Raw genomic sequence first — 23,502 nt, 5'->3', positions numbered from 1 at the left:
GTGCAGCCAAAACAACCACGTTGATTAAGACGTGCTTTCTAAAAGTGTGTGTATCGGCTTCAGGTGGCAAGATGGTTGGCAAGATAAAACGAGGCCGACAGAAGCTCCACCAGGTCGCCGTGAAGCTGAACGTCGCCGCGGAGGAGCGGTCCAGTCTGGAGAGGCTCCCCGTGCCCGCTGTCGGTGCCCCGTTTCAGATCCCGGCTGCGGCACAGCAGCAGGCGGCGAGGGCCGAACCCCTGAAGCAAGTACAGGTTAGAGATATTATAATAACTAAAATATGTATAAATTAAGCCTCTAGTCCGCTTTATTAGTGTCGAATGTTAATATTAGTGTTGTCAGCGAATACATATAAAAATAGTAAAATTATTTCAATTATTAATGCAATGACTAGGACGACAGGAAAATCCAAGTGGGAATGGTTTGCCATATCTTTTACTTACTCAGTAATACAATCGTTTCTAGAATTGTACCTAGAACTATAGATTCGACATTCCAATTGGAATATTTTATCATTGTTTTATTTTCTGATGTTCATCACTAATGAGGATCATTTCTGCGCAGAGCTCTTTTCCGGTTGGAATATTTGCTGGAACAGAAATCACACCAGAGTCACTCATACAGACGTTAAAGTTCGAAGAGCAGAAGAATCCAGTACAAGCAGATACAACGGGTGAGTTTTTATATTCCCGCCACTAGATGGCGCACACAAACAAATGAACCAAACTAAACATTAACGCTCGGTTAAAATTAATCAAATGAATAAAAAACACATGCAGTTAATCAATATGTCATTTGCAAACACCTTTTTCAGAAATTAATGGTTGTAACAATGCATTGGTCTAAGTTCCTTTTTTGTTTATGCACAAATTGAGATGTGTTTATGTATTATCTGTAAATACATAATTTGTATTAGAACTCTAAAGTTACTCAGAACTCTAATGTGTGCCAAATACAGGTCCTCCAGACCATTGTGGAATGACCTTTTCCCTGAAAGTTTGGAGGTATTTTGGGGTAACTGGGTCTGGTGCTTTAATGCCACTCCCATTTGGAGAGTCAGGGGTTGAGTTAAGGGATTTATGAAGTTGGGTCAATTCAAAATGTGCTAAATTAGCACCCTGAGGAGCAGCAACAGGCAACTAGTGACAAACTTTGCCACTTACGTTGCGTTTGGAAGCAGGTAGTGTTCTCCAGTCATCTCCCAAACCACAGGCTTGTCCATCACACTGTGCCAGTGTGTATAATTGCAATGTATAATTGATTGCTCCAGAGAACCCACTTCTCTGCTTTTTACTCCTTTCCACGTACTATGACATTTGTCACCAGTTGACTGCATGGGGAAGTTGTTGCAGTGCGTTTATTTGCTAAATGTTTTGAATGAGGCATCAGTGTCCCTGAGTTCCCATTCTTCTGCATTGTGTGCCCTATAATAACTGCTTTATCCTTCACACAACAGTAATCAATAATAGTTTCAACCTACCAGACTGTTTTGCTGCTTTACATATTTGTACACACATAGATTCAAACCATGTTATATCATATAAAATAGTTATAGATGTTGCAATATAAATGATCTATTCTCTCATTCTTTGGTCAGTGTATGTTGCCTGTACTTATTTGTAACCATGGTGATTGATCGACAGTGCTGAATAGATTAGATAGATTGCTGTGTGTGCTTGTATGAACCAAAATCTCAACTTTGAGATGGAAACTGATTTTCTTATCTGTTCTACAAAATCATAAATGTCTCTCTTTGGCTGCTCCAGTTAGGGGTTGCCACAGCGGATAAACTGGTTTGGTTGGCCTCACAAAGGTTTGGCAGACACTAAGCTGATGGCACTAAATATTTATTTACTATACCCAAGTACACTGACTGTTCTGTCAATATCATGTCAATCTTTGTATTGTGTATTACCAAATGTCAAATAATAAATATCTCAGTAAACAGAGATTTTAATCATGCCTTGTAGTCCATAGTGCTGTACCAGTCAAGATCTGATATGATTAATATACCCATTGGTGCACACTGACTGATGAATGCGACAATTCTAGGCTTGACCTTCACTTATTTATTCATGAAACACACACACACACAGAATGTTGGTTTAGAAATGGTCCAAATCTCTGCAGTAAGACTTGTTCAAAATGAGCTGCGCTTCAGTGTTGTAAATAAGCTGTTTGTGAAATCCAGCTGCATCACTGCTCTTGACACACGTGGCTCTGTGTGTGTGTGTGTGTGTGTGTGTGTCTAGTCTGCAGCTGTAAGCTTTACGTTTGAGACTACCTGCTAAATTAGTATTTGGCTTTTTAAAGCAGACTGCATTGAGAGGTCTCATGTATTTTCTAAAATACTTGCTTTTGTGTGTTGTTGGGGGGGGGGGGGGGGGGGGGGGGGAGATATTTAGTGCAATTTTGCTAGTATGTTTTCTTTGGCTCCTTTGTGTCAGCCTGCACGCGTACAAGCGTGTAGGAGTGATGCTAACCAGAGCTTGCTCACTCTCTCTCCCTTACTTGCTTCATGCAAATGATGACTTTTCTCTCTTGCTGCAGGGTTTGACTAAAATAGCACCAGTCTGCTTCATCTTGTCTCTGTCACTCCCCCCCCCTTGTCTTGATCTCAGTCTCTTTCTCACACACACACACACACACACACACACACACCACACACACACATGCTCAAAACACACAGAAACATCAGCATCCTTGGTTCAGTCTTACAGCTCTGATCCGCTCTCTGGAGAACCTTTAATTCTCCATCGACGAATATTCCAGGAATATGAATAGGAATATTCATGTGTCCACTACAGTCAGGGGAGAAAAAAAAATCCCTGCTGATTTGATAGTTTGTCCACTTCAAAAAGAAATTCAGTCTAATTTCAGGCTTATTTGAAAAATAACCAAAAAATCCAAAATGATTAATTAAAAAAATTATTTATTTTATGAAGGATTAAGTGTTTGCTCCCCTGTCTCCCAGTTGTATTTTATACAGGTAAGGAGCTGACATTGGGAGCTTCTCAGCTCCTTACCTGTATAAACATACCTGTCCATAGAAGCAATCCATCAAGATTCCAAACTCTGCACTATGGCCAAGACCAACAGGTTTTCCAGGGCGAGATTGTGGACCTACACAAGGCTGGAATGGGCTGCCATCCTCATATTATCTGGGAACCATTGAAAGACCATTCCTGGTTCCTTTATGTTCTCTTTATGTTTTCTTTTTCTGCTAAGGGGACAGGACAACGGAAGAAAGAGAGGATAGATGGGACCAAATCTTTGTGAGCGTGTCTTTTCCTCATCAAGGGCATTGAAAATGGGTTTTGGGTGGGTATTCCAGCATGACTATGATCCAAAACGCACGGCCAAGGCCACAAAGCATTGGCTTAAAAAGAAGCCTTGGAGTGGCCTTGTCAGTCTCCAGACCTAAATCCCATAGAAAATCTGTGGAGAGAGTTGACTGTTCGAGTTGCCAAACATCAACAACTAAACATTAATGATTTGGAGAGAATCTGCAAAATCCCTGCACACCTGGCAAAATAACAAGAAATGTCTGACCTCTGTGACCTTTATGTCAAATACTTATTCATGACAATGCACATTAACAAAATAGTTATGAATTATTGTTCTGTCTCACTGTTCAAATAAACCTCCCACTGAAATTGTAGACTGATCATTCCTTTGTTAGTAGACAATCAAACAAAATCAGTGATTGATCAAATAATTTTTCCTTGACTAATAAAATGGTGGATAAAAGCACATCTCGCAAAGCTGTGTTTGCCATTATTGTCAAATAACAGCAATGTGCAGAAGCATCTGGCGTTCTCTGTAATAAACATGTAATAATAACCATAAACCTCTATGGTTATTCATAGGGATCATCTGTAAGAAGTGGCACTTCTGCGATCGGGTCGGGTATTTTTCTGCACACACGGTGTTTGCTGAATGTGTGGACCTCAGCTGACCAGTCAAAAGAGTCTTCTCTACGGACCTCTGAGGAGGAGAGCCTTTATTTTCCCTGGAGTGTACTTATGCATCCCTTTTCACTCTCCGTTCTTTCTTGGGCGACTGTAGATCAGCCTCCTTGGTTGCTTTGACAGATCTGCCTCTCTCTGCTCTTTAATTGGGAGTATCTGTGTCGCAATGTGACCCAGGAAAACCTCATCCTTAACCTTGGAGTCAGCTCCCAAGACGCTGCTTCTCACCACAGTCTGGAGAGAGAGAGAGAGAGAGAGCGCGTTCCTTCCAGAAGGGTCGAAGGCAGCTAAAGATGCTTCATCAAAATGAAGATGCTTGGGGTGGGATTGGAGGGGGCAGGTGGAATTCTCTCGGTGTTTATAATTGACGCTATCCATTTCACCTATGCTGAGAACATGATGCCCTCTGTGGGACACATGTGGTGGGAAGCACTTCCCCCCCCCCTCTCCCTCACCACAAACAGGCCGGCAGATTGTGTTTCCCGATTCAGCAGTCATGGAGGTAGTGTCAGCGGCGCTCCAGATGCCTATCAGCCTGTACTCAGCTACTTCAGTGGCACAACAAAGCACTTGTTTGCACAGTGGTGGCAAGTGAAGTATTCTGCTGGAGAGAATTCTCATTTGGGGCGTGATGGGCTGCTGCTGCTGCTGATTTCGGCTTGTAGCTGAATAACGATGGAAAATTTGAGGTGGAAGGTTGATTTCATTTAAAATGTTACAGGTTCTTGAAGATTTTTATGTGTTCAGTACTGCTCATTTGGAATAGTTTTGTTTTGTGTTACATACTCTCAAATACATAAAACAAGTCTGTATGTGGTCGTCCTGCTATAGGTTAAACTCTTGTCTTGTCAGCCTTCTTTCTGTGTCAATGTTGAGGTGTATTCAGAAGAGGCATGATTGAATGCATGAATGTTTACTCAGACATTCATACTCTTCATAACATTCTGGAGTATATGCAAATTACCAGAATAAAAATGAAAGCAGTAAAGTTTGTAATCCAGTACTTAACTCAGTCTCAAAACCTTTGTCCATGACTGAACATGCGAAAGAAAGTGAAGTCATTGTCATTACGGGTCCGCTTCTTTACTGGCTAGGCCAACCACTGCCCCCTATAGATACATACATACATACAAACAATTATTACATTCAGTATGATCAGAAGATGGCAGCAGGCCAGGGATGTTGATGCTGATGCTGCTTAATGAGCAAACAATCTGCTGTAAATGCATCTGAAATTTCTTTTAGATTTTGCTACTCTTTAAATTATTTTTTTAGTCATGTTTTTTGACTCATTTGAATACTTGCGTATTTGCTAAAACATGGTAAGCCAGTATCCAGTCCATGGATTTAGACTAGTTCCAGATTAAAAACATTTTTGAACAGACAAATTAATTTAAGTTTCCTTTTAATCTCAATAAAAGGGAAACTAAACCTCTGCGTTTTACTGTTTAAACAGAGTTCAAGACTCTAGTTAAGTCAGAGAGAATCACAGCGGGTCATAGTTGCTTAATGATTTAGTTCATGGGATCTGCCATCCTCATATTATCTGGGAACCATTGAAAGACCATTCCTGAAAGATGTGAAAATTGTGCATGGTCTGGTTCTTTATGATCTTGCAGTTAAGTGTTTTATAAAAGAAAAACAGAACACTGATGCTGTGGTGGAGGATCAACATTCAGTCATCTCCATGTCAGGTCACATCTGGCATAGAGATCAGAGACCATTGGGTTCATCTACAGGGTATGGAGTGGCTTCTAGGCTGTCCTGTCCTTGGGGATCAGTTATTCAACACAGCCCTTGTCACTAAACAGAATTGTACTGTGACACAGGGTATGCTGGAAATCCTGTGTGGTTATGGGCCGACCAGCATTGATGCCTCTCCATTGCCAAACCCAGAAAAAACCCACCAAACTTTTGCCTAAGATCAAGATCAATCTGATCGGTCTTCCAGCGGGGGACTATATATTAAGCGGATTTTTAGAACTGGGAGTTGGCAAAGGGGCTTGCTTCTTGCACTCCACGCATTAACACAGTATTGCAATGCCTGTGGGAGCGGAGCACCTTTAAGGCAGTGGTGGCCAAGGTGCCACTGAGCAAAGTTCCGTCCCCACACACTGCTCCACGGGCACCTGTCATGCTCACCAAGGGTGATTGGTTAAAAGCAGAGGACACATTTAGTTGTGTGTGATGTGTATCACAATGACAATCACTTCACTTTCAAGTAAGACAACAGACTGTCTAATACAATTTTATTATGATGTATAAGATTCCATATAAAACTCACCCACACCTTGTGAATATTATTTTTTTTATAAGCTCAGTAAAAGTTTAGTGTACTAGAATTGATTTATAGGGCTGATCAAGCCCTGTTCCCACCTTTTACCATGCCATTTATATTTGTGAGATACATGTCAAATTGTTGATCGTTTATAACCAAGTTATACTGCAGAATTGTTTTTTTGCCCTTGTGATCCGAGTCCCACCTGGTTTCCTGTGCAGGAGTGCAGAAGAGGGAACCTTCTGTTTATGAGAGTAATAATTAACTGTGGGTTGGGGGGAGGACACATGGACGATGCAGAGGGGAGCCGTTAAACTTGGGTGGTGGAAAACTAATGAAATAGACAAAATAAAAGAAATTGCACTCAGGAGAGGATGGACCTCATTAGCTGCAGAGCAGATGGCCTTTTGGAGTTTATTGATTAAGCACCTTGCTCTTTGGGGTCCCTGTTCTCATTATCCCAATTTTCATTACTGAAGAATGTATTAATGAGCTTGTATCACGATCTCACACTTTGAACAAAGTCAGACAAAGTCTGGGAAATGTGCTGGGCATTGTAAATGTTCTGAATCCGTACAGTTGTTGATTCAGAGAGACGTCAAACCAATTTAGATTGGGATTTTTTTAATGTGATTTCATCATGCAGTTCTTGCTAAAAACATAGTGAATTTAAATTTTTCCGTTCAGTACTGTTTCCATTCCTGCTCTCAAAACTGCTTATACAATAAAAAAAAAAGTTTTGTGTTCATCTAGGTGTATTGGCATACATTCTTTAAAATATTGTTTTGATGTCTGTCTGGATTTTCTCTTGTATATCTTTCTAATTGAAGAATCTCCAGTTATGTCTCTGGAGGATACATGGTGGCCTATCGTATTGAGTCAGTCGCCGTCTCTCATTACCAATATCCGGAAGAAGAGAATAAAAGCAGAGGACAGAATTTGATCCTTTTCTTTTACTCTTATGGTGCTTCACAAGGAAAAGAAGTGTAAAAGAACCACGATTGATTTTAGGTTTTATTATGCCTGGACGGCAGAGGTTCACCATGCTCACCCCGAATGTCACTTTCTTTGGACAGCCACTTTCAGAGGTGAGTTTTAGACAACAGCTAGTGGAATTTTAGAAACCGGGAGTAGAAATGCAGCAAGAACGTCATCTGTGTTGCTGTTTGTGTAAGTCAGGCCTCAGAAGTTAGGGCAGGTCTGTCCTCAGAGGCCTGTACAGCAGATGGTATGGGAGTGTGTCTCTATTAAAGAGAAATAAAAAGTTGGGCTTTTGGCCTAAAAAAATCATAAATGATGTCCCCTTTGGGGTCAATAAAGTATCTATCTTTCTATCTATTCATCTATCTATGTAAATCGCTGCAATGCAGGTGGCTGCAGATGGTCTTCATGACAAGGCTGTCTGTCTTCTTGCAGTGTACCATCACCATCATCTTCTTCCTTTGGCTGCTCCCGTTAGGGGTTGCCATAGAGAATTAACTAGTCTGGCTGTCCGCATAATTTATTGGGCAAAAGTTTTATGCCATGCACCCTTCTCGACACATCCCAGCGGCTGGGTTCTTCTGACATTATACTACACTGCCCAAAAAAATCTAGGGAATACTTAAACAACACAATGTAACTCCAAACTGTCCACTTAGGAAACAACACTGATTGACAATCAATTTCACATGTTGTACACAGGTGGAATCTATAGGCAATTAGCAATACATCCCCAATAAAGGCGTGGTTCTAGAGGTGGTAACCACAGACCACTTCTCAGTTCGTATGCTTTCTGGCTGATGTTTTGGACACTTTTGAAATGCCAGTGGTGCTTTCACTCTAGTGGTAGCATGAGACGGAGTCTACAACCCACACTTGTGGCTCAGGTAGTGCAGCTCATCCAGGATGACACATCAATTGGCCCTGGGTTTCTCCTAATGCACGACAATGCTAGACCTCATGTGGCTGGAGTGTGTCAGCAGTTCCTGCAAGACGAAGGCATTGATGCTATGGACTGAACCGCCCGTCCCCCAGACCTGAATCCAATTGAGCACATCTGGGTCATCATGTCTCGCTCCATCCACAATGCCACGTTGCACCACAGAATGTCCAGGAGTTTGCTGATACTTAAATCCAGGTCTGGGAGGAGATCCCTCAGGTGTCCCATCTGCCACCTCAGCAGGAGCAGGAGCAGGCCCAGGCATTTTTAGGCAGGTCATACAGGCACATGGAGGCCACACACACACTACGGAGCCGCATTTTGACTAGTTTTAATGACTTACATCAAAGTTGGATCAGCCTGTAGTGTGTTTTTCCACATTCATTTTGAACGTAACATGGTTTTCTAGACATTATATCATCACTACTCAAAGAATTTTCCAATATGTTTTTATAGTCTTTTTGAATGGATTTGTGCAAAATGTTAAATGGCTGAAATTCTGTTAAGTGCTGTTGAGATTTATATGCTGCATCTGTACCTTTTGCTATAATGTTTCACCTCCATCATTGCACACTGCACTTTATGTTCACTTGTATATAAGATTTATTTTGTTTTTTGCCTATTTATTCATAAAAGTAGATATGGTTATTTATTTATAAATCACAAACAATCCACAACTTTGAAAATAACACCACATCCTTGCACATTGTTGTTGATTGTTGTTGTTGTTTTTTTCCTACACTGTACTTTAGAGACACCATCTACTGGAATCAAATTCCTTGTATGTGCTTGCACTTGGCAAATAAATACGATTCTGATTCTGAAAGAGCACAGTTATTCAATTTAAGGTAATGTACATGTAGATAGATGTTTTTATTGATCCTGTGGGGAATTTTAATGTATTGAAAATAAAATGTTCCTTCGTCATTGAAATGTGCTTTTTACATTACACAGGCAGCATTTCTGATTTACCTTGTTACTCACAGAGGAGCCATGCTCTTGAGCAGCTCTAATGTTGTGAGCACCTGAAAGCTGCTTTGGTCTCCAGACACATTGAATGTGCTTCACAAACCTGAAGGTGCTGCAGGCCATAAATCACAGAGACCAGGCACTCGACTCGCCTATTTCTAGGGAATTAAAGGACCTGCAGCAAGAAGCAGCGACATTTGATGGTAATAAGTATTTAGCACCAGTGGTGCAGAATCCAATTAAAGTACTTTGTGCTGAAATGACTAAAGGCAAAAGTACATTTTCCATGTTACTCTTACTAAAATTAACAGAATTATTTGAATTGTCTTGTTCTTATTAGTCAAATTTACTTATATTATTTATCCTGATTTAAGCTATTATACTGAATATGATTGTATGGAAATCATAATGAGAACCTGAGATGCCGAACCAGACTGGCCCCTGCTGGTTTTTGTATGCAGTGAATTGGGGGATATGCTGTGTTTCTGCTTGCCGTCAGTAGCAGAAGTAAACTTATCAGAAGTGGAAAAAATCCAACTGAAAATGTCAGATTGGAGCGAAAAATAACTTATTCATTGTGATTCTCAAAGGCACAAATCAATCCCAGAAGCAACTTATTGGTATTGTTTGAGTGTCTGGCCTGTCATTGTGAAGTCCCTCAGGTGTGAAAGATAGGAAACACACACTCACAAACCAACTCAAGCTGAGAAATACCTACCTGTCACCTGCCTCTAAATGAAACTAGACCGTTTTAAAGGAAAAGTGTCTGACATTCCTGCTCCTTTTCTGAATACTGAGGCTCTGAGACTGCAGATCAGAATTCCCTCACTTTAACTTCAGCATCTTTTATTCTGGCCTGTGGCTAATAGTGTTGCCAAATCTTGTAGCAGAAGATGAGGTTTGTGTGTGTCTGTGTGGAAGTGTGTATTTCTGAGTCTGATGTCTTTCTTTTTATTTTCTACTTCCATCCCTGCTCGTATTCTGTGGTGTTCAGTTTTGCTCTAAATGAGTTTCCATGATTCTGCAGTAAAACACCCATTTCACCATTTAATAGCTTTCCTGTTTATCCTCTATCACAACTCTTAAGCACACTCATTGAGGCTGCTACAGCACTCATACTCCACACACTGTTTGTTTATGAGCTCTAGTGCAGTGAATTGTCAGCATGAGCATCCCCAGGAAAGTGACTGGCTCAATATGAGGGGGGGTGGGGTTTGCTTCAGACGCATAAATGTGGTGTGTATGTATTTGTTTATATGTTGGTCTTCACTTTCCCAGTGAAAAATCTGATTTGTCCAATCGAAATGGTTCTAAATGCAGTATGATGGTGGACTGGGGTGGATGTAGCAGGGTGGGGAGCAGTGGGTGTCTACAGCCGGTCTAGTTTACTCCCTATGACAGTTGAGCACTGCTGCATTCGCTAATTGCAAAAGCAATCCCATCACGGTGATAAAAATAGACCTCTGCAACACTGACTCTTCGCTTTCCAATGTCACCCAGATGCCGAGCTATCGATCTGCGCTCCACCCTTTTACAGTCATGGTGAAGCACATCAGCTCTCTTTCACATTAAAGCCTCTTACTTTAAAAAACTCAATGTTGTTGGAACCGTCAGCAAGCCTGCAGCACTGAGCTCTCTGGTGCATTTGTGGGCCTGAAGATGAAATGAAAGTGAATGGTGGATTGGCACACATGGCTATTAGTTTGATTCACTGCGATGGGGGCGCACATTACCTGTGCTGTGTAACATTGGACTGTTTATCTGCTAAAGGAAGGGCTGTTCAGTGCCCTCTGCTATCAGTCGGATCTTTTTTTTTTTTCCTATCAGGAAGTGTGAAGATGGGAACCGTACAAGTGATTGGTCCACACGCAGCAGGAGATTGGGCACATTACCACAGACGCCTACATGCAGTGGGACTGGTGTCCTCCTGGATCCAGCCTATGCCGGCTGGTCTCGAGGGACCTCAAGGTGGTGGCGCTGATAGAGAGCTCGCCATCCGGGGGCAGGATGTTGTGGACAAAGACAAACAGCCGTATAGTCTCCGTATGTTCCTGACCAGATATGATCTCTGAGCTTCATACCAGCGTTTCTCCAATCAGTTTTTGCCCTTTGTTTTGATTTTTACCTTGAGGCTGCCAGTAAATGAGCTGTTTCCTTTGTTTAAAAAAAGTTAGACTAACATGTAGCCTCAGCTGTTCCTTTAAAATGAACAGCATCATCTTGCTATCCCTGAATGTGAAAACTTTTAAAGCATGTTAACTGCTCAACTCTTAGAACCAGATGAATCCCGGTGAATAGAGGTTTTACATCCTGTAGTGGAACATTATTGATTTTATTGGTAACCAGCATCAGTGCATCAGAGTTGAAGAAATGAAAGAGGGCAAAATGAAATAACAAATAAATTTCAGTATATAAAAATATATATATATTTTTAGCAGAGGTGGGCATAGATCAATTTTCTTAATCTAGATTAATCTCACTGTAATCTTGGAATTAATCTATATTTTAGATTAATCTACATTAATCTTGATTAAAATGGCTCATTTGAATTCTGCCGAAGGCATTCAGAATATGTGTGCTACCCAAATAATGACTAAAAGTAAGTCTTTGAGAACGGGTTTCTCAAGCCAGGTGGCACATTAGACCAGGGGGCTCATCTCCTGTTTTCCAAATGCATCACAACTGCTTGAGAAAGCTGTTCTACTATGATAATTGGTGATGAAAATAAATTATGTTCAATAAGATGTACTTTGTGTTTACCAACTGTTTATTCAGTTAAATAGCTGCATCCATGTTACCACGTCACGTTTGATGTGGTAATTTCACAGTTCGAAGACTCGTTCTTGCCCCCTACAGTGCAATTCGGCTAGGTATACATCCGCGCTAAGATATCAAGGTGAAAGTCATCATAGTGTAGCGTTGTGTAACTTTTGATTTAGTTTCTTGAACCACAAATGATGAGCTGACACCCAAGAGATTTTCTGTGCAAAGTGTATTCTGTACAAAAAGCAAGGTCGCGTCAGAACATTGCATCACACATCGCGTCTTTCTGCACCTCTCTCTCTCACAACTCACGCCATGTGTCCAAGAGAACTGAACATTAACATAAAGCATTCATAATTTACAATACTGCCATACCTGTACACAAAGCAAGGTCGCATCAGGACATCCCGTCACACATCGAGTCTTTCTGCACCTCTCTCTACAATATACAGTATTAAAAGAACATTAAAAAAATATTCACAAAATAACACACATGCAAAATATTCCTAATATGTACATAAATTAAAATGAAAGAAATAACTTTTTGCACACAAACCCCACGCACCTCAACAACTCCCCGCCATGTGTCCAAGAGACCTGAACCGGGTCTCAAAAACAAAATAAGTCTTTAGAAAATAAGAAAATAAAAGGCACAAGAAAGAAGAAATATACTTATAAATCTAGTGTAACCATTTAACTCCGGCACAATAGCTTGCGTAGTATAGACCCAGCTCCCAACCCAACTTTGTGAATAGATTAACGGCGATATTTTTTTTTATAGCCCGATAAGAGTCCACGTTAACGTCGATAACGGCCCACCACTAAGTTTTAGTAATTTCATGATGAATTAAAATACCAGGGCCATGCGGTGGTTAGCAATGTGCCTCACACCTACATGGTTATGTGTTTGAATACCAGGCTCGGACCTTCATTTGCATGGTTTCCTCCAGGTTTCCCGGTATCTGTAGTGATAATCAATGATCGCATCATTTGTGATAATTGTGTTGTATTACCAAAAAATTTACTTTCTCATTTTGGATGACACCCATCAAGCACCACAAATATAGACCAGTTTGAAAATGGTTCCCCACAAAGGCATTCACATTTCCCCAATCCATACTCTTGTTGATGCGGTTTTCACACATGGAGATATACCAGTGTGTGTTTCCCATACGTACTGCTGGCAATCAGCGTTGTCCCACCGTACATTTTGTGTTGGTTCTGACTGCACTAATCTGGCTTCCCTCACTCTTTCTGCAGGCACCAGGGAGAAGAAGCAGCAGTCAAAGAAGGAGAAGATGAAAGAGAGGAGAGAGCGCTGGCTCAACAGTGAGCAACTTTTAAAATCTAAAGCCCCATGTTCATTATCAACACTCCACATTTCATGCACATCCACAGACATAGTCAATCTTTCAAGGATTACTCTTTTGAGAAATCAATAATTGAGCTTCCTCTGTTGACAAGCAGACGATGAAAGCTCCTTGCATGGACAGGACTGGTCTGTATCTAATGACCCCCCCCTCAGCACCCACCCAACACCATCTCTGTAATTGTGGTCATTGGTAACCGAATCTGCTGATCGCATCATTTCCCCGAGTAACACAAGCTGTAGTCTCTGTGATTATAATTAGGCGCTAATGGTGCTTTTCACTCATTCCGTAACCTAAGATCCTCTGAGAACATGTGCATTTTTCGGGAAAGGCAAGGAGGCAGGAGAAAATTGTCACATTTCTGTCGTGACTAATAAACTGGACCCTGCAGTTCAGAAGCAAGTGAAAACGTTATTTTCTCACCATGTGCACCGCACTGTTTTCTCGCACTGTTCTGGTGTGTGTTTGGCGTTTCTGCATGTTCTCCTCAACTTCCCTCACACAACAGCTGCTGCAGTGAATGCTTTGCACAATACAGCAAGCCGTCATTTAGAAACGTACGTTTGACCATGACTGTGCAGCGGAGATGTTTCTGCATTCGCCTTGCATTAATTCCCCTCCCTGCCGTGCCTATTGGCATTATTCACCTGACTGGTGGAACGGTTCTTTCAGAAAAGAGACAAAAGCACGAATGCAGCAGATGATGGTTGAGGTGTTACAGATGAGATCTTAAAAGGGTAATATAAAATGCTTACAAAAGCCAGATATTATAAACCCTGAAACCAGCACACACACAGACAACAGACCTCCTCTTTCATTTTATGAATTGGACCAGACTCGTCCACATTATGCATTCAGGCTGTCATTCATGGTCCAGTTATAAAACGCACAGAAGAACAAAAAATCATCACATTTCATTTTTGTGTTATTTATTTTTCCCCAGTATTGCCAACCTGTTTATGGAGGAAATACGCTGACTCCCACGAGGCAGGGCTACTTTCACAATTCTAAGCATCCATACGCAATGAATTTGACATAACAATTTATATCATGACTATTCGGGAAGTAATAATGATTTTTTTTTTCTCCGCTAGTAGAAAATGTAAACATGGATTAATGAAGAATTAATGGACCACAAAAAAAGTAGCTGTTGTTTAATTGTCTTTGCCTGTGTAATTTAATAATGTAATAATGTGAGTTTTAAAGGAACGTTCCTGAGGGAGTTCGTTCTGTGTATGTCTGCTCGTCAGTCTCTGTTTACAATATTGAATACACCGTTTACACCAGTTCGAGATCCAGATGAGCCTTTTGCCCGGGGTGAACTTTTCTTTGCTTCCTCATAGAGACTATGGCATTTATGTTTTGCTCACCCTGCAATGTATCGTAAAAATGTACCCATTACATCACCATGTTCCTTCCCGCTGCACTACAGCTCACGCGTTCCTCCATGACACCTTTTCTCAGGAATGAGCTTCCCGACAAAACCGAGCTGCCCTGCGCAGTTGTTTAGTGGGGTCTTACACGGTCATATATGGTGCTAAAAGGGAGAGAACCATGAAAAATCACCTCGCCGAGCGCAATTAAGACCTTTTAAGGTTTAGGACCTGCAGTGTTCTGTTCTAGATGTTTTCTGAATAATGTAGTATAATAATAAGGCAGGCCTTGCAGGCTTCTGTTAACCTCACATGTCTCTTCCACTGAAGGTTTACTGGGTATATGGAACTGGACATAAAATCCATCGTTGTATGACAAATTAGAAACATTTTGAGGGTTCAGTGCAAAGGCCCTAATGGCAAAGCCCAGTTAAATCACTTTAGAAATGGCCCGAATGCAGACCTCGGCACGGAGACAGACAGCAAAATGGCCATATTGTTTTTCAAAAGCGCATTTTAAGTCCCTCTTGCTAATTATGACCCACTTCTTATTAGCCAGGCCTGCTCAGGGATTTGGCATGTCAGTGCCAACAGGGGTGCGCTGCCGTGCAGTCAGTGCACAGAGCACGTCTGGCTCCTAATTAGCGGGGTAGAGAAGACAGGACGCAGAAGGACGTCATGGCCGCGGCCCTCAGAAAAGCCGTCCTCTTTGTAACACATTGCCGCTGATCGAGGTGTTTAAGCTCCCGTTTGAAAACCACCAGACCTGGAGCAGGGGCAGGGAGGAGTCTCTTGTTGTAATATCCACCTTGCAAAGCAGCCACACGCTTTTTTTTCTTGCTTGCTGGTTTAGTCTCTTAGCCTTTGTATTTATTTAAGCTTTATTTATTTGTATTTTTTAAGCTCAACTCCGTTCTCTTTTGCATTGTTTTTACCATGGTCTTCATGACAGAAATCAGCTCCATCAAGATAGCAAAGGAACAGCAGGCAGCCCAAGCTCGCAGGAAGGCCACACCCGTGGTGGGTGACATGCGCCCATTAGCAGACGCCCTGCCTGAGCTCAGCAAACTCATCCCCGCATCTTCAGCCTCCACCCACAGAAAGGCACAGGTGTAAGTTCTTCAACCACCAACCCTCTCTATTTAATTGTACTAGTCAGTCAAGTGTCTTGTGACATTCCTAGTAATGTATGTTATAATAATACAGAAGCATTTGCACTGTGTAAATTTGTGTTTTTGTATGTATGGACCATAAAGTATGAGATTATTGCAATGCTTCTCAAATAGAGGGGCAATGCCGGGAGGGGGGGCGCATGTTGACTCTGGTGAACATGCTTTTTTGGTAGCAGTGAGTTCTGTATTCAGTTGTATACTTTATATACAATACATTGCTGCACGTTTAGACTGTATCCAACATTTCAAAATAAAAGTTTGAAATGGAAAGACAATGAAGGATTTAATTTACATTTAAATAGTGCATGTATAGTGGGCGTAACAGAAGATAGTTGAGAAGCACTGAATTAATGAATAAATGAAATGTCTAAATTAGGGCTGAAACTATTATTTGAATGATTTGAAATATTGAAGGTAAAACGGACATGGCACACCATAATCTCGGAGAACATACAGAAAAAAATTCAGCTTTATCTTGGTGATCTGCCATGGCCATTTTTCACAGTCGATAAAATGGCAGAAATCAGCATCTTCTGTGTGTGTCTTTACGTTACTTTTAAATAGAGAGATGCGGCTGCCTGATATCCCAAGTCTCACGGAAGTTCCGGGAATGTCCCACATATTGTTGGTCGCAAATTGTTTAAAATATCTCGGAAACTAGAGCAAGCAAACCAAGCATGCATGTGAGACATTAATGTTTGCATCATATGCTCACACCATGGAATGAGCGAGACTGAGAACATGTGTGTGGATCACTGCATCTGTTTCTGATTCCATAGGCAAACAGCATCCTGACTGGTTTATTTATAAATAATATTTATGAATAATATTATTTAAAAATCTGGTGCTTAATTTTTTTTTACTGTGAATTTATTGGCATTGGAAATTATACACTGAAATTATTTACAGCTAAATTTTAGAGGCAAAATGTTCAGAAACATTGATTTTCCTTTTGGTATTGAAACACTGATATTGAAAGGCTAATAATTTCTAAATCTGATACTCAGATGGGCTATAGCAGGCGGGTACACTATTAAAATAAAACTAAGGTCAAATATGTCTGCACTGAAGGAGTTGCTTTTAATCTCATTGTAAATGCAAAATGCCTTCTATTAATTCTAAATAGTGTGTGACGTTGTAGTTTTTTCCATGTACATTATAAATGTTTTAGGGCTGTAACTATCGAATATTTTTGGAATAGAGTATTCTGTCGAGTTTTTTTATTGATTAATCGAGTAGTCGGATAACTCATACTTTTGCGTTTTTAAACAACTCTGTCAATAGTGTGTTCTGCAACATGAAAATCCTCTTAAAATTAGCAAGCAATTCAATTAAATTCAAACTCAATACTTTTATTAGATCGAAGCTTAAAACCTTTGGGTTACTGGCTCCAGAATAAAGCCCATTTAATCGATCTTTCTGTGAAACATTCATGAGGAAACATAGGTTAGCCTATTTGTTCTTTTTATTTTAATAAAAAAAAAAAGGAAAAAGGGGTGTACCCACTGCTATAGCCCATCTGAAAATAAAGAGAAAAAAGTATAAAGGTACAAAAAAAGTCAAAGAAAATATAATATAAACAATACAAGTATTACTAATAATCCAACTTAAACAATACAGTTCAGTTTCCAGATGTATCCAGATGAGGTAGGTAAGTAGGTAGAATGTTTGTCTTTGTGCAATGTTATGCACAGTGGGTAGTAGCCTAGTGGGTAAACACTACGCCTGTGAACCAGGAGACCCAGGTTCAATTCCCACTTACTACCATTGTGTCCCTGAGCAAGACACTTAACCCTAAGTTGGGGGGGACTGTCCCTGCAACTACTGATTGTAAGTCGCTCTGGATAAGGGCGTCTGATAAATGCTGTAAATGTAACGTAAATGTAAATGTGCAAAATAGAGAGAGAGAGAGAGAGAGAGAGAGTGCATGTGTGTGCAATGCATGTGCAAGCCTGTGCCGCTGTGATGTACAACAAATGCTATAAACTCGCCCAAAAGTAAATCTATTTGCTGTAGATTTGTCCATCTGTTGCATTTATTATTACTACCTTATGTATGGGGAAGGCGTGTTTTGAGATGTAACCTGTGTGTGTGTGTGTGTGTGTGTGTGTGTGTGTGTGTGTGTGTGTGGCGCGCGGGAGGGATGAATTACATGAGTGAGATCTCATGCCTTATCATGCCTCGTCACTATCGACAAATAATTACAAATAATGTACGTTCTAAGAAGCGCTAATGTTAGTTAGCGATCATAAAAATACGATACCTTGTAGAAGCTCCGAGTTCGCTTAGAGATTCTTTCGGTTAAGGTGCTGTAGTATTGACGAAGTACTTAAATGTTTGAAATGCGCGTCAGTTTAAGCAGTCCGTGTAGAACAATGATTCCGGCGCTCCGGAACAGCTCCGCACTGCGTAGCTCCGCGGGAGCGATACGATAATAGATGGACGTTGGTGTCGAATTAAATGAAGCCTCGAGGCAAAGAATTTTCCTCAAATATTTTTAGTAATCGAATCATTTGAGTTATTCGAGTAGTCATTTCAGCCCTAAAATGTTTCACAGAAACGTTGATCAAATGGGCTTAGGTCTGGAGCCAATATAACAAAGGTTTTAAGCTGTGATCTAATGAAAGTGTTGAGTCTGAAAAAACCTCCTTTGTGTGGAATAATTGCTTGCTCGTTTTAAGAGGCCTTTCATCGTTGTTAAAAACACAAAAGTATGATTTTATCTGAGTACTCAATGAAAAGGATTACAATACTCTATTACAAAAATAGTCAATAGTTGCAGCCCTATTAAAAATATGGTCTGCATATTAAGGTGTGAGCGGAATTGCAGGAATTGCAATAGTTTCAAAAAGAAATTGTTTGACTCCAGAATGCTGTCCAAGGAGATGTCCTCATTTACAGACACCCTGAGGAAACAGAAGCTCCTCCTGAGACACTTTGTGCTACCTATAAGTTGTGGAAGGATTTCCCGAAGTGCAGAAGATGATGATGATGATTATGTTGTTCAGAAAGGGGGAACTTCTGTGCTTCACGTTATTACTGGGTAATTCATTTTTATCTGGAATGGTTTATCAAGCCAATAAAGGTGAGTAGCCAGAGGGTAATTGCTCGGCTGAGGGAACGATACAGGACCTACAGTCTCACATTGCTGTTTGGTTGTCATACACCATCTGATATGTGAGTGGCTGATAAGCGAGCCCTGACCAACCACACTCACCAGTGTCAACCATCCCACTTGATCCCTGATTGCAGTTCTGGGAGGGACCAAAACCAGCTGGGACCAGATCCAGTCTGTTTTTCATTTTTATTTTAATTTTTTATTTAGACAAAATGCTGGTGGAGCAAATCTATTTCCGTCCTGGCAGTTTTTGTAATCACGGGATGCCCTTCCACCCACTGAGAACCTGCCCACTACAATGCACTGTTTCTCGTTGACTCATAGCCATGTTCCTCATGCACAGATGCCAGGTCACTGTGTAGATCTGCTGCCGTTTTTATGTGGTCCTTATATTCAGGAGTCTGGCAGCCTACCACATTGAATCCAAAAATTCAATGTTTCTCATGTTTTGTTGTAAATGTAATCCAAATACTGTTGGTGGAAAGCTAACGCAGAAGTTTAAAGTTATTTTCTTTCTGATGTGATTGTGGGATTTAGCAGCCATCACAATTGCTGTCATTTACAGCCCACAGAGTGTTTAGATTGTGTTGTTGTATTTGGCTTGTTGTAGATACATTTGAAATTCTGGTTCAGAGCAGAATTTCTGGAGCTTCTGGACAGGAGGTGTCTCTGCTGATAAATGGGTGTCTCACGCTCGTATCAGGAGGGCTTTTTTTCACCAGTAGATGAAAATTCTGCTTTTTAAATTAATTTTTTTGTCTGTTCTGGAGGTTTTCTGGGTGGGTTTCCACAGTTGTCAGGAACCTGCAGTGAATGTTAAAGCAGACGGAAAAGAACAGAAGTGAAGTGAGGTGAGGTGTAAGCAGACAGAGCTTCACCTCTGCTCATGTAACCTGTCTTTGTGGGCGAATCATACGGTGACTATGTACGCAAGCCATTCAGGCCTGAAGAGCAGCAGCAGATCCGAATTACCTAGTAGGAGCCAAGTGACATTTAACAATCCACAGATTCTCCTGCCTGTAGGAGGTGGGAGATGCTGACTATGCTCTTACTCTTTTGTGAGGAACAGGCTTGATCCACATCCGTCTTTGACATTTCATCCTTAATCTCTCATCTTGTATCAGTGCTGTAAGAATGAATCAATGCCTCATCTTGCCTTGTGTTGTTTGAAAGACACGGTTCTTGGAATTAAACCATCTAAAGTTACATTTAGCAGAGAAGATTGATCCACAGAGAAGTTGGCCATATTGTTAAATGATGTGTAAAATGAATGCAATGATGTGTAAGGCTTCAACTAATGATTATTTGTGGGAGGAGAGGTGGGCGGGTCAGTCCAAACAGCCAGGGTCAGACAGACCACGCTGTGGCTCAGGCGTATTGCGTGGTCTGTGTTTGCTTGTCCAAAAAAAGAACACGTAACGCACGTGCACAGACCACTGCTTGCTGCCCGCTTCCACTGGCGGCGTCATGGAACAAGCGTTAGAAAGCGGGATTTTTTTCTTTTTTTGTCTTTCATAAAAACGTGTGTTTGGTGTAAAACCTCATGAATACCATGCAAGCAAAAGTGAGAGTGAAGTGATTGTCATTGTGATGCACAGCACAGCACACGGTGACACAGCGAAATGTGTCCTCTGCTTTTAACCCATCACCCTTGGTGAGCAGTGGGCAGCCATGACAAGCGCTCGGGGAGCAGTGTGTGGGGACGGTGCTTTGCTCAGTGGCACTTCAGTGGCACCATGGCGGATCGGGATCGGCAACCTTCTGATTACTAGGCCGCTTCCATAACCACTAGGCCACCACTGTTCAACTGCACCTCAGTTTCAGCATGCGACATATGGCACTGTTTTATGTCTATGTCTGTGTCATCCAGGTGAATTTGTCTGAAAGTTGAGTCATGGCAACTGGACTTTCTTTCTTTAAGGTAGAGACGTTGGACCTTTGGTTGAAATTTTTACTGAAATTTGTGTGGTAGCCAAATGCTGCCACACAAATGATTTAGAAGTGGTGGGGACGACATCTTTGCTTATTTCAGAAGTCATGCTGACTGCTGTTAGATGCTGTTTTCCTTTGACTAGAATTATATTAATATTACAAGATCTTGTAGTACGAGATCTCTCCACATCCCTGGTGGAGACCCCACTCCCCTACCACTGCTGAAGGAAAATCATGCTGGAAGAATCCTACACCCTGAACAAATGTGTGCAGTAATCAGCAGAGATGGATTCATATATAGGTGGATTCGTTATATAACAATTTTTTGTACCTTTTAAGAAAGATATTTGGATCCTGTGGAACCCAGGATGAGCTTTCAGCCCACTGAGCCTCTGCAAAGATGGGCTCGTCTGTGTGATTAGTCATATATTTTGCATTTAAGAGAGAATTTTTGAGGTTTTGATTGATGCTTCCATTGTGACTAGGCTTTTGTTCTTAGGATAGCCCATAATATAGTACTACTTTAGCTTTGCTTTAGAGGCAAACATCATGACTGTCTATATAAAGTCCCACTTGAATTACCAGCTAGCTATTTTATATGAGAGTTCACCACATCCATGAAAATAGAATTCTGTTTTATAGTATGCCATTACAAAAAGTAGCATCATTCTTGCCAAGACTGTGGTGACTGTCTGTAGATGTGATGTGTAAGTGCTCCTGGGTCTCTGACATGTTTGCTGTGTGTAAGATAAAGCTTGAAGAGATTATAAATGAGAGATTAGTCAGGCCGTTGCCATAGCACCCTTGTTACAGAGACTGAGCGCAAAAACTACTGTTTTAATGATGAACATTAGCACAGTGGTCTGATTAAAGGCACATGGCCCTTCGTTCTGGCTTCTCTTGGTCTGTTCTGAAGTTTTCTCAGGATAGGATATGAGACTGTTCCTTACCGGCTGCTTTCACCCTCACTCTTAGAATCAAGAAAATCTAATCATGTAATCATTTAAAGAGAGAAAATTAATAGCAAAATACTTTGAATGCTTTCATTTTGCTTTCCTCTGTTTTTAGACCGAAGAAGCGGACTGAACCATTCGATTTCTGCCTGATGAAGCCTGTACAGAAAAGGAAGTTTTTGTAAGCATTTCTTGAAACATGACTGTGCTAATGGTGCAAATGCTATCACCACAACTTTGACTAAAAAGAAAAAAAATCGCATGTTGTTTCAGGGAGTCTGAGCGCTCAAGATTCAGCGAAGCCATGAAAAATCCTGCTTTCAAATCCAACCCCTTGGCAGCCATCGGTGAGCACCTGAGGAAACGCCTGAAGCAGGAGGAGGAGGAGAAGAGTCCAAGTTAACTCCTGCTATTTAATGACTGAATTCTCATATGTGGCCTGACCTCCCTCAGACCCGCACTCAAATTGTCATTTGTACCCCAGTCCTGTACAATAGTGACAAAACCAGGAGCCACTGGAGCAGGTGGAGTTTTACAGAAGCAAGAGACCTTAAAACAGTGTTTGTTTGAAGTATGGAGTTTGATCCTTTAAACCTTTATGAAATAAGTGACTTTGCCTTTTATTGTCCAAAAAAATAAATGCTGTTAAAATCTTTTCAGTTTGTCTCTGACTGCTTTATCAGGTAAACTGCTGTTTTTGTGCAATGTTTATATTGTGGTTCACACACCACACACTTCTTAAGAATTTGAGGCCTTTGGATGACAAGGGAACCTGTAGTGTATCCATGGCAACATAACATTCAATAACATGCCATGTTATGTTAATAGGCAAAATTCACGAGCCTTGTCCAGACATGGATAAGAAATGAGTTCCAGACGTTAGCCCAAGTCACTGTAATTAAGGAGAACAGTGTTACGCTGGCATTTTTTTAGCTGTGACATTAATCTAGAGACTGCTTTCGAGAACAGAAACTATCAGAATCTGATTGAAAAGGATTGGCAAGAAGCTTGGGTGGTTCTTCTTCCAATGCTCATGGCTTCTGATTAAGCCATTCGTTTAGAAGAGAATTTGTTTAGGAAAGGGTGTACTGATAAGTGTGGGCCATTAGCCCTCATTAATAATGCATTAACAGGACACTCTGGGTCTGGTAATCAGAGATGTCTGCTGAGAGACTCCCTCAAGTGAGGTGTTCGGAAATAGAAAAAAATGGTGATATCGTGCACGGAACAACATGGGTTTAGAGTGATTCACTATGACTCAACTAAGCATCTATCGCCCATAGGATGTTATTCAAATGGATTTATAGACACTTAATGGCCTGTTTTAAAAGTTAACCATTCTTAGAGGTATTTAAATGAGTCTCCAGGGAGATTGACATTTCTTAACATTGCATTACCCTTGAACAGTTCATGCACAAGGCCAAAATGGTTTGCCACATCTGCTGTGAACTCAATCCATTGTCATAACCACTTATTCCACTAATCTGTTGGCAAGAGCCCCAAAACCTGGTTGATCCTTTCCTGCGGGATCCTCAATGATATCAGGCCAGATGGTGGATTTAATCTCTCTAGCTTGTCCTACGTCTACCTGTGGTCTCGATCTGGGTCCGCAGGCTGCCTAATGTTGTAACTGGTAATAATTTCAGGCATTACACAACCAACTCAGAATTCCCATAACATCC

The 23,502-nt window shown here is 41.0% G+C and overlaps 1 protein-coding gene and 1 pseudogene across 1 annotated transcript; both read left to right on the top strand.

Annotated features, from left to right (window-relative positions):
• Nucleotides 1–22,365, top strand: slx9 (SLX9 ribosome biogenesis factor). Its single transcript, XM_028982120.1, has 6 exons — nt 1–254; nt 565–673; nt 13,163–13,231; nt 15,598–15,757; nt 21,936–22,001; nt 22,094–22,365. The coding sequence occupies exons 1-6, from the start codon at nt 72–74 to the stop codon at nt 22,221–22,223; spliced, it is 717 nt and encodes a 238-aa protein (XP_028837953.1). The 5' UTR covers nt 1–71; the 3' UTR covers nt 22,224–22,365.
• On the top strand, nt 5,872–6,037 carry LOC114791374 (uncharacterized; annotated as a pseudogene).
• Nucleotides 22,366–23,502: the final 1,137 nt, after the last annotated feature.

The sequence above is a fragment of the Denticeps clupeoides genome, chromosome 5 (assembly GCF_900700375.1).
Source record: "Denticeps clupeoides chromosome 5, fDenClu1.1, whole genome shotgun sequence".
NCBI lineage: Eukaryota > Metazoa > Chordata > Actinopteri > Clupeiformes > Denticipitidae > Denticeps > Denticeps clupeoides.
This window is presented reverse-complemented; position numbering and strand designations above follow the sequence as displayed.